This window comes from Mustelus asterias, chromosome 21 (genome assembly GCF_964213995.1).
Source record: "Mustelus asterias chromosome 21, sMusAst1.hap1.1, whole genome shotgun sequence".
In the NCBI taxonomy this organism is placed as follows: domain Eukaryota; kingdom Metazoa; phylum Chordata; class Chondrichthyes; order Carcharhiniformes; family Triakidae; genus Mustelus; species Mustelus asterias.
The window spans coordinates 37,572,825-37,588,944 of record NC_135821.1 but is presented as its reverse complement, the minus strand read 5'-3'; the positions used below and the strand labels follow the sequence as shown (position 1 = coordinate 37,588,944).

Below are 16,120 nucleotides of genomic sequence, written 5' to 3'. Positions count from 1 at the left end.
GATGTTGCTGCAGAGATAATGGCTGGAATTGTACCATCCCGCTTGCCACAGGAATCGGAGCGAGCGAGGGGCAGAGCATGGGAAGGTCCGTTGACCTCGGGCGGGATTTTATAGTTTCGAGCGAAGCCGTAAAATCCCACCCAATGAATGCATTGATTGGATTCTTCCAAAATTCCCTAAAATCAAAAACCGCAAATATAGCAATATTATTCAAGAATGGAGAGGAAAGAAAGCAGTACAAAGTAGCAACGTTAATATAATATCTGTCATTAGGAAAATGCTCAAATCCATTATTAAGGAGGTAGCAACAGTCCATTTAGAAAATCATGATAGAATCGTGCAGTCAACATGGTTTTGTGAAACGGAAATTGTGTTTGACAAATTCATTAGAGTTCTTTGAAGATGTAACAGGCAGGGGACATTGTAAAGGGGAACCGGTAGATGTAGTGGATTTGTATTTGGACAAGCCAACTAATTGGAAACAGTGAGTCAGGATAAATGGGTAATTTTCAGTCTGGCTAATTGTAATGAGTGGAGTAATGCAGAGATCAGTGCTGGGGTCGCAACTATTTACGATCCACGTTGATGACTTGGACGAAAGGACCGACTGTATTTTAGCCAAATTTGCTGATGATACAAAAACAGGTGGAGCGCAAGTTACGAGGAGGATACAAGAGTCTGCAAAATGATACAGACAGGTTAAATGAATGGGTAAGAATTTGGCAGATGGAATATAATGTGGGAAATCGTGAGTTTGTCCATTTAGCAGTAAGAATCTAAAAGCAGAATTTTATTTAAATGGAGATAGGTGACACATGATGTGTACAGAGGCATCTGAGTGGCCTTGTATCACAAAACATTAGCATGCAGGTGCAGCAAGTAATTAGGAAGGCAAGTGATATGTTGGAACGTATTGCTGGGGGATGAAGGATAAAAGTAGGGATGTTTTGCTAAACCTGTGCAGGGCATTGGTCAGACTGCAGCTAATGTACAGAGTTATGTTGTGGTCTCCTTACCTATGAAAGGATATACTTCAATTGCAAGCAGTTCAAAGAATGGTCCTAGTTGATTGCTGCGATGAAGGGGTTGTCTTATGACTGGGTGGATATTGAGAGAATGTTTGTCCTCATGGAGGGATCCAGAGTGGGGCCACATTTTCGAAATAAGGGGTCACCCATTTAAAATGAAGGTGGGGAGGAATTTCTTTTCTCAGAGGGTTGTTAGTCTTTGGAGTTCTCTTCCACAGAGGACAGTGGAGGCTGGGTCATTGGATATACTCAAGGCTGAATTAGACAGACTGTTAATGCACAAGGGAGTCAAGTGTTATGGGAGGCAGGCAGGAAAGTGAAGTTAAGGTCACAATCAGATCAACCATGACCTTATTGAAAGGCATTGCAGGTTTGATGGGTTGAATCACTCAGCCTTTCACCACCCAGCCCCTGATCCGCTGTAAGCTGTTCCTCATTTTGTCACCACAGGACACAGGAGTGTGTGAGGAAACAGGGAACATCTGAACAGCTTCCCAGACTCTGCCTTTATGTAATCAATCCAGATTAATAGTACAGTTAGAAGTTTCACAACACCAGGTTAAAGTCCAATGCCAGCATCTCCACATCAGATTAATGGTGAGGAAGGAACCCAAATAGTTTGATTACCATGTTGGGTCATCATTGTCTTACCATCATGACCCATTATCTTACCAGGATATTTCCATTCTTAATGGCCCTCTACTTTACAATATACCACATCCCCAGAATTAAAGTCTATCTTAGATGATCGTATATGATACCTCAGAGCTCTCCAAATGTTCTCCGCGACCTCTCCATGCTGTTATTAGTGTAACCTTCATACCCATACTGTTTTTACCCCTCTGGGGAATAGTGCGGGAAGGATTTCCGAGCTGATTATCAGCACGTTGAACCACATTGAACGCTTCTTCTGTGGACAGCAAGTCCCGGCATCAGACTCAAACCCAGAGTTTCTGGTCCAACGGTGGGGGCGCTATTACTGCACCAAAAGCTTCCTGTTCTTCTCCCTGAATGTAAGGCATTCAAATATGTAGAAACAATGGAACTAATCCTTGTCCCTATAAGGCAGGGGGAGAATCACCCAACACAGAAGATAATTTGGGATTTCTCACACGGACCAATTGAGAGGGATTATACCCTCCAACCATCTGAAGTGAATTCTTTGCGAGAACCAACTGTGCCAGTGCAGTTGTCTGTATGTTGATCTGTTAGAATTTTCCGCAGCATTTCATTTCACAGAGTCCATTGCTGAAAGGACTTCCATCTGCTGTACTTGTGACTTTAACATTCACAAATTCCCCTTCATTATCAGCCACAAATGTAACTGGTGTCCTAAGTCAGTCCCAATGTATTTCTCCATGACTTTATCTACAGTTACCCTTTTGTCCTTGCCCTGTGTTACCGTAGAAAGACTAGATGTGGTTACTGTAATGACTTCAAAATGGCCACTGAGGTTGGCCTATTGGAATATGAACTCCCTGATTAAGGATTCAATTGATGGGCCAATCAGGGGGTCTTTGCCTTGTACTTAACTGGGAGTGTCAATTCCTCTGACACCCCTCCCCTGGCCCCCGCACCCCAAGGAAGACTGCTGACTACTAGCAACCTATGGACTGCAGTTAGAGCCGTAAATAAAGTGATTTTGGTGAAGGGACTTCTACTTCTGCATACTTATTACAGTTTCCATGTCTATAAGTGTAAATGAAAATATTTCATTCCAGTCATGTGCCGGTGGAAGGTTTAAAATAGAATGAGGCAGTGTCCTGTGACAACTTTCACACATTTCACATTTTGCCCTCATCTTTTTGATGATCCTTGAGCTATGTCTCATCAACCATACCTGCATCCTTTAGCAGGATGTTTAATCTTTGACAAGATGGGTGAGCAAACTGTCTGAGCAGCTTTAAGACAATTTGCTTTTTCCAAGTCTGATTCTAATCACATGACGCCATTAATACTTCTTTCACATTCCGTTTGGAAACATTGGATGGAATTTAATGCCCTCCCCGACTGCGGGTTTGCTGGGCATTTCGCCAGGCAAGAGGGTGGTTAGTGGGGAGCCTACCACCTTCCTGTCTCTCCCATGGTAGGGATGCTGTGGTTGGCCTTCCTACTCCACCACTAATTGAGGCTTCTAAGAGGGCAATTAATTCTCACACAAGGGCCTTTCTCCCTGCCGCCAAGTGGTGGGCCGGGGACTCACTATGCGGGGAGTACCACAGGCAAGTGTCCAGGGTTGCTTGTTGGCTCTCAGGGGTGCCCCTTGTTCAAAGACACTCAGTCTCTGCCCGAGGCAGTTGTTTGCAATCGCTGAGTCCTCCATCGTTTGTGACACTGCGGAATATTCCATTTCTGTCATCAAGGCTAATGGAAATGGATGCTTCCTGGAGATGTTTCTCAGGCAGTAAACTCTTACTCCAAACAGAAGTCTCTTTCTGAGAACCAAACTCCAGTTAAGATGAGGAGGCTGTCCATGTGTGACTACTACCTCAGCACGATCCAACAATTTATCTGCAAGCTCTGAAAAACAAAATCTCCAAATTGGGTTCTGCAAACTTTTTGTGCAGTCTGTTAAAGTCCACAATCAACTCTTGGCTGAATAACCGTCTATCTTTCAAAATCTATCAAAGTCTGACTTTTAGGTATCCAATAGATCATCCTTCTGGTAAATTCCATCCATGAAACTGTAAAGATAGAAAACAGGAGCAGGAAGAGGCCATTCGGCCCTTCAAGCCTGTGCCATCATTCATTATGATCATGGCTGATCATCCAACTCAATAGCCTGATCCCACCTTTCCTCCATATCCTTTGATCCCTTCAGCCCCAAGAGCTGTACCTAACTTCTCCTTGAAATCAGACAATGTTTTGGCCTCAACTACTTTCTGTGGTAGTGAATTCCACAGGCTCACCACTCTCTGGGTGAAGAAATTTCTCCACATCTCCATTCTAAATGATCTACTCTGTATCCTCAGACTGTGATGCCTGGTTTGGACTCCTCCACCATCGGGAAGACCATCGGGAAGATCGTTTTTGCATCTACGTTTCCGTTTTTAATGTTTTAATGTTTTTTTCTGCTGAGGGAGGTGCCAAAGTACATAACTATGCAGCATTTCTTTTTTATTTAGTGATGTATTTTGTAAGTTATTCCAGTGGGAATGCAAAGTACTGGACACGTATGGTGCACTATTTCAATCTGCATTTCTGGGAGAGAAATATCCCAAGGAACATTACTCTGGTTTTAATACTGATTCCTATGGGAACCTGTGATTCACTTAAAACCTGTTTTACTTAAAGTTGCAATGTTCAGGGAGGCAGGTGCAACTTTAAGTGAGAGCGTACTATACATTAAAGGTGCATGCTGCTCGGCAAAGTCCTCCTCATATTTACGCAAACATGATGGCACAGTGATTAGCACTGCTGCTTCACAGTGCCAGGGACCTGGATTCGATTCCCGGCTTGGATCACTGTCTGTGTGGAATTTACGCATTCTCCCCGTGTCTGTGTGGGTTTCCTCCAGGTGCTCCGGTTTCCTCCCATAGTCCAAAAGACATGCTGGTTAGGTGCATTGGCCATGCTAAGTTCTCCCTCAGTGTACCCAAACAGGCGCCGGAGTGTGGCGACTAGGGGATTTTCACAGTAACTTCATTGCAGTGTAAATCTAAGCCTACTTGTAACACTGAATAAACTTAAAAAAACAAATGAATTAGGAGTGGATCGATCGGCATCTTGACCCAGCTCTTCCATTTGATAAGATCATGGCTCCAACAAATACAATCCTAACCGACTCAATCTCTCCTCATACGCCAGTGCTGCCATCCCAGCAATCAGTCTGCACTCCCTCTGGAGCACAAACATCCTTCCTCAGATAAAAAGATCAAAGATGCAAACAATGTTCCAGCTGTGGCCTCACCAAGGCCTTGGATAATTGTAGTAAGACATCCCTGCTTCTGTACTCAAATCCTCTCACTATGAACATACCATTTGCTTTTTGTACTGCCTGCTGCATCTGCATGCTTACATTCGGTGTACAAGGATACCCAGGACTCGTTGTACATACCCCTCTCTTAATTTATAACCATTCAGATAATAACCTGCCTTCCTGTTTTTGCTACCAAAGTGGATAGCCTCACATTTATTCACATTATACTGTATCTTCATTCATTTACTCACTCGCTCAGCTGGTCCAAATCACACTGAAGCATCTCTGCATCCTCCTCACAGCTCACCCTCCCACCCAGCTTTGTGTCATCTACAAATTTGGAGATATTACATTTAGTTCCCTCATCAAATCATTAATATATTATTATTTTTAATTATCATTATATATTGTGAATAGCTGGAGTCCTAGCACTGAACCCTGTGGTACCCCACTAGTCATTGCCTGCCATTTGGAAAAAGACCCATTTATTCCTCCTAAATTCCAGTGAATATAGAAACCTTACAGTGCAGAAGGAGGCCATTTGGCCCATCGAGTCTGCACTGACAACAATCCCATCTCGGCCCAATCCCCATAACCCAACATATTTACCCCGCTAATCCCTCTAACCTACGCATCCCAGGACACTAAGGGGCAATTTAGCATGGCCAATGCACCTAACCCACACATCTTTAGACAGTGGGAGGAAACCAGAGCACCCGGAGGAAACCCACGCAGACACGAGTAGAATGTGCAAACTCCACACAGGCAGTGATTCAAGCCGGGAATCGAACCCTGGTCCCTGGAGCTAGGAGGCAGCAGTGCTAACCGCTGTACCATCGTGGCACCCTTTTTGTTTCTCTTTGTCTCCTGTCTAACAACCAGTTTTCTACTCATCTCAACACAGTAGCCCCAATCCCATGCACTTTAATTTTAAGAGCCAAACCTTTCTCAGTATCCGACTGACAGTATTCCAAAAAAAACCTTTGCTTCTGATTTTAGTTTTGTTAGGAACATTGCCAAGGCCACACTTTGTTTTCTCTTTGGCAGGGACGTAATAATATCCACTTATCTACTTAATTCTTCCACTGCTCATGAGATTCAGTCTCTGAGAATATCAGTGGGGTGTCATACCCTAACAATTCACATTGCTTCCAGCCAATCTTCACAAAAGCTTCTCAGATTGTAATCTTCTGTCTTAAAAAAAAATCTTAATTTCCACCTTCACCTTGAGAGCTTCATTCACCGTTATCACATCATACTTCCTATAGATTTCAATTGGTGAGGAAGGAGATCAGAGAACAATCTTTACTTGGCTTTAGATTAATTCACCCAAGCGAAACAGTACATTTTACCAAATGCACCGCAGCCGTTCAAGAAGACAGCTCACCACCACCTTCTGAAGGGACAGGCAATAAATGCTGGCCCAGCTAGTGATGCTCACATCCCACGAAAGAATTAAAATAAAACACTGTAATTACCTTTACTTAAGTTTAAGGTGCTAGTTTGAGACCCACATTTCTCATCCTTAAACTTAATGTCAAATTCTGTCATGTTATGATCACTCTTATCAAGGTGACTCTTCACTATGATGTCATTGCATACTAACAGGTCTAAAATAACCTGTTCCTCGGATGTTTCCAGAACTTATTGTTCCACGAAGCTGATCCACAGACACTCTATGAACTCACCCCCCACCCCTCCCCACGCCCCTGGGATACCTTGGCAATATGATTCATCCAATCTATACGCAGATTGAAATTGCCCCTGATTAGTGCAGTACCTTTCTTACAAGCCCCCAATATTTCTTGATTTATATTCTGTCCTACAGTGTAGGTACTGTAAGGGCATATAAATTACTCTAGTGACTTCTTTCTTTCACTATTTCTTTCTCCACCCAAAGTGATTCAGTGCCTCGATCCTCTGAACCAAGTTCATTTCTCACGACTGTACTGATCAGATCCTTAATTATCCTACTTCACCTCCTTTTCTTTTCCTCCTGCCTTCTAAAATGTCAGATACCTTGAATATTCATTCCCTGCCTGAATCACTTGGCAACCACATCTCAGTACTGACAATCACTTCATACTAATTTATTTCTCTTTGTGCTATCAATTCTTCCATCTTGTTATGAATGCATGCATTCAAATAGCGAGCCTTTAATTCAGTCTTTTTATCTTTCCTCTATTCTGACCTTATTTGATAGTGCACTCATATTTACACGCTCAGTCCCTTCACCCTGATTACCTGCATCACTCCCCTGCACTATTGCTTTAACCTTTCTCTTCAACTTTCCAATTCTCCCCTCACGTGAACGCACCCCTCACTATTTAGTTGAAAGTCCTCTCTACAACACTGTTTACACGATTGGCCAGTGTTCTGGTCTTAATGTAGTTCGGGCAAAGGTCACCGCACCAGTTTTTATACACATTGGTGGAAATGACGTAGATAGGAAGAGTAGGGGGGTCCTAAGAGAGCAATTCAGGGAGTTGGGAAATAGGTTAAAAAGTAGGGTCACTAGGGTGGCCATCTCTGGGCTGCTCCCAATGCCTCATGCCAGTGAGGCTAAGAATAGGGAGTTGGTACAAATGAATGCCTGGCTAAAGGACTGGTCCAGGAAGGAGGGCTTCATTTTCATAGATCAATGGGAAGTTTTCAGGAGAGGATGGCACCTGTACAAGAGGGAGGGGTCACAACTAAGTTGGAAGGGCACAAATATCCTGGCTGGGAGCTTTGCTAGTGCAGTTCGGGGGGGTTTAAACTAGTATGGCAGGGGGGTGGGGATCAAACTATTAGGTCTATAAGAGTGGAGGCTGGGGACGAGCTTGGGGCTGGGACAAGGCTGGCAAAGAAGAAGAGCACTCTGGGGGAGGACGACCTCACTGAGCCTGGAGGTCTGGAGTGCTTATACTTCAATGCAAGGAGCGTAGCAGGTAAGACAGACGAACTTGGGGCCTTAATGCGCACGAGGAATTTGGATGTGGTTGCGGTGACAGAGACTTGGTTGAAAGAGGGACAGGACTGGCAGCTGAATATTCCGGGGTACAAGTGTTTTAGGCGAGACAGAGGAGGGGCCAAAAGAGGTGGGGGAGTAGCGGTATTAGTTGGAGAGCATATTACAGCGGTGCAGAGGGAGGACAATTCAGAGGGGTCGTGTAACGAGTCACTCTGGGTGGAGCTTAGAAACAGGAAAGGCGCAGTCACTATGTTGGGGGTGTACTACAGGCCCCCCAACAGCCCAAGGGAAGTGGAAGAATGGATATGTCAGGAGATACTGGATAGGTGCAGGAAAAATAGGGTTGTTGTAGTGGGAGACTTCAATTTCCCTGGTATAGACTGGAAATCGCTGAGGGCAGGGACTCTGGATGGGGAGGAATTTGTAAAATGTGTACAGGAGGGTTCGTTGGAACAATATGTAGACAGCCCGACTAGAGAGGGGGCTATACTGGACCTGGTACTGGGGAATGAGCCCGGTCAGGTCTTCAAAGTTTTGGTAGGGGAACATGTGGCAAATAGTGACCACAATTCTGTTAGCTTTAGGATAGTGATGGAAAAGGATGTGTGGTGTCCCAAGGGTAAGGTGTTGGATTGGGGGAAGGCTAACTTTAGTGGGATCAGGCAGAAATTGGCAGCTCTTGATTGGGAGAGGCTGTTTGAGGGTAAATCCACATCTGGTATGTGGCAGTCTTTTAAGGAACGGCTGTTAGGGCTACAGGACAAGCATGTGCCTGTAAAAAAGAAGGATAGGAAGGGTAGGATTAGAGAACCGTGGATAACCAGGGAAATTGAGGGACTGGTCAAAAAGAAAAGAGAGGCGTATGTTAGGTCCAAGCAGCTAAAAACGGAGGGAGCTCTGGAGGAGTACAAAGAAAGTAGGAAAGTACTCAAACGGGGAATTAGAAGAGCAAAAAGGGGTCACAAAATGTTCTTGGCAGACAGGATTAAGGAGAATCCCAAGGCATTTTATTCATACGTTAGGAACAAAAGGGTTGTTAGGGAAAAAATCGGACCTCTCAGGGACAATAGTGGGGACTTATGCTTGGAGCCCAAAGAAGTAGGGGAGATCCTAAATGAATACTTTGCGTCGGTATTCACAAAGGAGAGGGATGTGTTGACTGGGAGTGTCTCTGAGGGGAGTGTTGAACCGTTGGAGAAAATCTCCATTACAAAGGAGGAAGTGTTAGGTTTGTTAGAGAATATAAAGACTGACAAATCCCCAGGGCCTGATGGAATCTATCCAAGGCTGCTCAGGGAGACGAGAGGTGAAATCGTTGGGCCTCTGACGCAAATCTTTGTCTCGTCACTGGACGCAGGTGAGGTCCCAGAGGATTGGAGGATAGCCAATGTGGTCCCGTTATTTAAGAAGGGTAGGAAGGATAACCCGGGTAATTATAGGCCGGTGAGCTTGACGTCCGTGGTGGGAAGTTGTTGGAGAAGATTCTTAGAGATAGGATGTATGCGCATTTAGAAAGGAATAAACTCATTAACGATAGTCAGCATGGTTTTGTGAGAGGGAGGTCATGCCTCACTAACCTGGTGGTGTTTTTTGAAGAAGTGACCAAAATGGTTGACGAAGGAAGGGCCGTGGATGTTGTCTATATGGACTTTAGTAAAGCGTTTGACAAAGTCCCTCATGGTAGGCTAGTGAAAAAGGTTGGATCTCATGGGATAAAGGGGGAGGTGGCTAGATGGGTGGAGAACTGGCTTGGTCATAGAAGACAGAGGGTGGTAGTGGAAGGGTCTTTTTCCGGCTGGAGGCCTGTGACTAGTGGTGTACCGCAGGGCTCTGTATTGGGACCTCTGCTTTTTGTGATTTATATAAATGATCTGGAAGAAGGAGTAGCTGGGGTGATCAGCAAGTTTGCGGACGACACAAAACTGGCAGGACTTGCAGATAGTGAGGAACACTGTCAGAGGCTACAGATGGATATAGATAGGCTGGAAATTTGGACAAAGAAATGGCAGATGGAGTTCAATCCTGATAAATGCAAAGTGATGCATTTTGGTGGGAATAATGTAGGGAGGAGCTACACGATAAATGGAAGAACCATAAAGGGTGTAGAGACGCAGAGGGACCTGGGTGTGCAAGTCCACAGATCTTTGAAGGTGACGTCACAGGTGGAGAAGGTGGTGAAGAAGGCATATGGCATGCTTGCCTTTGTAGGACGGGGCATAGAGTATAAAAGTTGGGGTCTGATGTTGCAGATGTATAGAACGTTGGTTCAGCCGCATTTGGAATACTGCGTCCAGTTCTGGTCGCCACACTACCAGAAGGGCGTGGAGGCTTTGGAGAGAGTACAGAGGAGGTTTACCAGGATGTTGCCTGGTATGGAGGGGCTTGGTTATGAGGAGAGATTGGGGAAACTGGGGTTGTTCTCCTTGGAAAGACGGAGGATGAGGGGAGACTTAATAGAGGTGTATAAAATTATGAAAGGCATAGATAGGGTGAACGGTGGGAAGCTTTTCCCCGGGTCGGTGGTGACGTTCACGAGGGGTCATAGGTTCAAGGTGAAGGGGGGGAGGTTTAACACAGATATCAGAAGGACATATTTTACACAGAGGGTCGTGGGGGCCTGGAATGGGTTGCTGGGCAAGGTGGTGGAGGCGGACACACTGGGAACGTTTAAGACTTATCTAGACAGCTATATGAACGGAGTGGGAATGGAGGGATACAAAAGAGTGGTCTAGTTTGGACCAGGGAGCGGCGCGGGCTAGTTGTTCTTTGTTTCTCGTTTCAAGGCTTCATTCTATGATCATCTTGCTGGTGCCAGTACAGAGCGAGACTGCGGATAGTTGGGAACCTGTCTCGGGGGCAGGGAATTCATATGGTGTTCGTGGAAGTGGAAATGAATAGGGTTGGGAAGCATTTTCCGATCAGGGCCAGTGTGATCTCCTGGACTTGTTTCGATCGCCTCGGGGTCGGAGAGGAATTTCCCAGATTTTTTTTCCCCATATTGGCCCTGGGGTTTTCACTCTGGGTTTTCGCCTCTCCCTGGAGATCACATGGTCTGGAATGGGGGGGGTAGGGGTGAGTTAATAGGTTGTGATGAACAAAGCATCATAGCTGTGAGGGACAGCTCGGTGGATAGGATATTAGTATGTAGATAGGCTGGAAAATTGGGCGGGGATCCTGGATTCAGGATTCAATCCTGGACCGGGGAGCGGCACAGGCTTGGAGGGCCGAAGGGCCTGTTCCTGTGCTGTATTGTTCTTTGTTCTTTGTACATCTCCCTCTTTCCCCAGGGCTTGTGCCAGAGTCCCATGAATCAAAACCCAGTTCTCCCACGCCAATCCTTGGGCCATGCATTCCTCTCTCTGACCTTATTTATCCAATGCTAATTTGCTTATGCCTCAGATAGCAATCCAGAGATTTTTACCTTTGTTGTTCTATTTTGTTATTTATCCCTTAGCTGTTCATATTTGCTCAGCAAAACCGCTTGCTTAATTCTACCCATATCATTGGTACCTGCGTGGACCATGGTGACCAGATCTTTCCCCTCCCACTGCAAGTTCCTCTCCAGTCTCGAGGAGATTAACTTAAAACTGGCACTGGACAGGCAACACATCCTTCAGGACTCAGCCTATCAGCTGCAGAGAACTGTATCTATCCCGCTAACTACACTGTCTCCATTATGTACCTCAAAGAAAGCAGCAGTACACATAGAAGCCCCCAAGAATCGGGATGAAGACAAACTTATTCACTTGTACAGTGTTATTGAACTGGGATCTCACCTCATCCAGGATCTCAATGATGTCTCCGGGTTGCAGCTCCAGCTGCTCAGATTTGGCAGGGCTGTATGACATGACCACCTCACACCATCTCTGCTTCCTCTTCTTCAATGCTTTCTCTGCAATCACAGGCCCGATCATCAGTTCTCTCTCAGTCCACAGGGGTCAAGTTGTTGTTGCAGTCAGCAGTCACTGTTATACACCCCTCCTATACTCACAGTTCTGCAATTTTCCCTCTAATTATGTCCTTACTGGGACACAGTCCCAAAGCCGCTACTAGGGCATACAAATGAATCACAGAGTCATAGAGGTTTACAGCATGGAAACAGGCCCTTCAGCCCAACTTGTCCATGCCACCCTTTTTTTTTAAACCCCTAAGCTAGTCCCAATTGCCCTCATTTGACCCATATCCCTCTATACCCATCTTACCCATGTATCTGTCTAAATGCTTTTTAAAAAATGGTTCGGCACAGACAAGAAGGGCCAAAAGGCCTGTTTCTGAGCTGTAATTTTCTATGGTTCTATGGTTCAAAAGACAAAATTATGCCCGCCTCTACTACTGCCTCTGGCAGCTCGTTCCAGGTATTCACCACCCTCTGAGTGAAACAAATGCCCCTAATTGCCCCAATGAAATTGTGAAAAAATTGAGTCAACCCAGATCATGACTGTTTCCAGGCTATTCAGCAACAGAAGGCATCACAGCTGAACCCAATCCTCAACGTGTCAGCCATACAGCCTCCCGCTGAATTGCAATCCGGCCTGGGAGCCATGGCCTCCTTCTGCCAATATTGACACCCTTTAAGCTGTTCCAGAGATCAACTAACCCAGCACCAACCAGGGACAAAACCCAACATCTCCTCCCTCCACTTGCTTCAGTACCTCAATGGACACTTCCTTTTACAAGTGGCATTACACTGTCCATGGGCCTCCATTGTGAAAGCTACCTGGGATCTGAACTGACCCCAGAGGATAGTTCAGATTGTTCTTTCAAAGTCTGACTCAAGCCTTCCCTCTGAACAATTATTGTTGGTGTCTCTTCCAGCCCGCCACTATCAATTACTGTCTATCTGTCCACCTGTGTGGATGTGCCCACATGGAGGGTAAACACTCACACAAATTGTTTCCATGTTGTAATCATAGAAACCCTACAGTGCAGAAAGAGGCCATCTCAATGTATTTCTAATTGTCCATCTCCTTGTCTGTATGTGTATCAGTTAAAGAGTCATAGAGGTTTACAGCATGGAAACAGGTTTTTCGGCCCAACTTGTCCATTCCGCCCAGTTTCTACCACTAAGCTAGTCCCAATTGCCCACATTTGGCCCATATCCCTCTATACCCATAGAAATCATAGAATCATAGAAACCCTACAGTGCAGAAGGAGGCCATTCGGCCCATCGAGTCTGCACCGACCACAATCCCACCCAGGCCCTACCCCCACATATTTACCCGCTAATCCCTCTAACCTACGCATCTTAGGATTCTAAGGGGCAATTTTTAACCTGGCCAATCAACCTAACCCGCACATCTTTGGACTGTGGGAGGAAACCGGAGCACCCGGAGGAAACCCACGCAGACACGAGGAGAATGTGCAAACTCCACACAGACAGTGACCCGAGCCGGGAATCGAACCCGGGACCCTGGAGCTGTGAAGCAGCAGTGCTAACCACTGCGCTACCGTGCCGCCCTGTAGGGTTTCTATGATTCTATGATTCTATACCCATCTTACCCCTATAACTGTCTAAATACTTTTTAAAAGACAAAATTGTACCCGCCTCTACTACTGCCTCTGGCAGCTTGTTCCAGACACTCATCACCAGTTGATATCCATAAGTATTGGCTGATGCTTTTCGGAGACTGTATGGACTAATGTTATGCCTCAGGGGATGCAGTGGCATAGTGGTGTTGTCACTAGGCTAGTAATCCAGAGATCCAGAATAATTCTCTGGAGACCTGGGTTCGAATCCCCAAATGGCAAATGATGAAATTTAACTTGAATAAAAATCTGCACTAAAAAGTCGAATGATGACCATGCAATCATTGTCGATTATCAGGAAAACCCATCTGGTTCACTAATGTCCTTTATAGAAGGAAATCTGCCATCCTTTACTGGTCTGGCCTACATGTGACTCCAGAGCCACAGCTCTTAAATGTCCTCAGGGACGGGCAATGAATGCTGGCCCAGCCAGCGACATCTATGTCCAATGAATAGAAATTAATGGGTCAGAATGGTGATCCAGGGCATTTTAAGAAGCTTCCAGTGAAATAACTGGTTGAAAGCTATAGACGTCTAGTGACATTGACACCTAGAAATGTTGAAATATCAAATTATTGCAGGCCCGGATATGTAGAAAGGACAATCCTCTCAGATATTTCACAAAGCTCAATAGCAATGATATCAGGGGCCTGTCCAAGCACGAATAACCATTCTTAAATCACCGCCAATGTATGGATCATGCCAGAGTCACTGGCCACCCAATCCCTCTTGCACTGCACTCCATGAGGGAGGGGTCCTATCCCACTCCCACTGAGTGGCCCTTTGAATGTGGATCCAAACAAAATATAGAACTTCCCCCTTTAGAAGGGAACCAGAAGTTGGGGGAAGGGTGGGTTGTGTATCTAAATCTCCATAGTACCTGAAGCTCAGGTACAGTAAGCAGAGAGATGGCAAGAAACCAATGTCAGGAGAATAGACAGGCAGCGCCAGCACAGAGCCGCAACATGTTAAGCATTAACTCAAAATATCTTGCACTAACCAGGCCCTCATCAGGCCACTATTATGTATCACAGCTTGGCATGGCTCCTTTGAGAAGGTAGCCCAATCCATCACGCAAACCAACCTCTCATCCACTGACTCTGTCTACACTTCCCGCTGCCTTGGAAAAGCAGCCAGCATAATTAAGGACCCCACACACACCGGACATTCTCTCTTCCATCTTCTTCCATCGGGAAAAGGATAGAAAAGTCTTAGGTATGTCCCAACCGACTCAAGAACAGCTTCTTACCTGCTGCCATCAGACTTTTGAATGGACCTACCATATACTAAGCTGATTTTTCTCTGCACCCTGGCTACGATGGTAACACTACATTCTGCACTCTCTTGTTTCCTTCTCCACTCTGTACTCTATGAACGGTATGCTTTGTCCGTATAGCGCATAAGAAACAATACTTTTCACTGCATACCAATATATGTGATCAAATCAAATCAGATCACTGGGCTGATTCATGAGGGTTCATCAGCTTAATTCACAAGCAGCAAGCAAGAAAGTAGCCAAACAATACAGAAAAACAAGAGTGAGCTATTCAATTTATACACATCAGTTAAATCTAGACACATATCTGACTCTCATAGTCACAGTGATTCACTCATTGAATCAATCAAAATAAGGCAGAAGAATGCAGGAAGTAGAAGCAGGAGTAGGCCATTCAGCCCCTCCAGTCTGTTCCACCATTCAATAGGATCATGGCTGATCTGACTGTGGCCTTAACTCTATTTTCCTGCCTATGTCCCGTAGCCCTTGACTCACTTCTAGATCAATAATCTGTCTAACTCAGCCCTGAATATATTCAATGATCCAGCGTCCACTACCCTCTGAGATAGAGAATTCCAAAGACTATCGACCATCAGAGAGACTAAATCCCTCCTCAGCTCAGTCTTAAATGGGAGAGACCCTTTACTTTGAAACCGTGGCCGGAATTCTTTGGCTGTTCACGTTCCGTTACCGCTGCCAGCGAGAATGGAGAATTCGGTGCCCAGCCAAATCTCTATTCACAGCAGCGGGACTGGAGAATCCAGGACGCGGGCGAGGTTGGGGAATTCTGGCTTCTGTTTCCTAGTTCTAGATTCCTCCCACGAGGGAACAGCATCATTTGCAGACCGCACACAAGTTTCGATTTCCTTTAGGGTTGAATGTCCACAGATTAACTCAAACTGCAGCCACACGAGCTGATATAACTAAAACCTGCAAGTACTGCTCAGCATCAATCAGCAACTTAGAATCATCTATACTAATATAATGAATTTAAAAATACGCGAGAGGTAACTAACAGACCCTTATCTGGGCTTTATGTAGATACGTAATCATCAGTGACAATAAAAATATATAATTCACCCTCTGCCACAATAAGGAAATAGCGACGCTAAATTCTGCTTGCAATTCTGGGTACTCACTGATTGCACCCAGATCTACATTCCCTGCCTGGTCAGTTGACCTTCTGGCTCCCTGTGGCTCAATTCCCCACCTTCGTCCATTCAAGTCATGCACAGTCCCAACACATGCTTCACACTGTACCATTGATGAATGACAGTCCGGATTCTGACTGCTTCCTGAGGCAGCAACACATTCCAACTCTTAGTCCAAGCAGGCATGCACACTGGAGTCGCCCCGGGCTGTGGCCAGTGTTACAGAGCAAAGAAAATCAATTGATAATGAATGAAGCTGCCTTTGAT

The 16,120-nt window shown here is 45.4% G+C and overlaps 1 protein-coding gene across 5 annotated transcripts in view; it reads right to left on the bottom strand.

Moving 5' to 3' along the window:
• Positions 1-16,120, bottom strand: part of sh3d21 (SH3 domain containing 21) — a 126,796-nt gene that overhangs the window by 88,559 nt on the left and 22,117 nt on the right. For 3 of the 5 annotated variants that reach the window (XM_078237773.1, XM_078237776.1, XM_078237777.1), the window contains exon 4: positions 11,677-11,792. The exons of the other annotated variants lie outside the window; for them this stretch is intronic. In XM_078237773.1, coding sequence (XP_078093899.1) covers positions 11,677-11,792 — 116 coding nt within the window. The remainder of the gene's footprint in view (positions 1-11,676; positions 11,793-16,120) is intronic. 5 annotated transcript variants of the gene reach the window in all.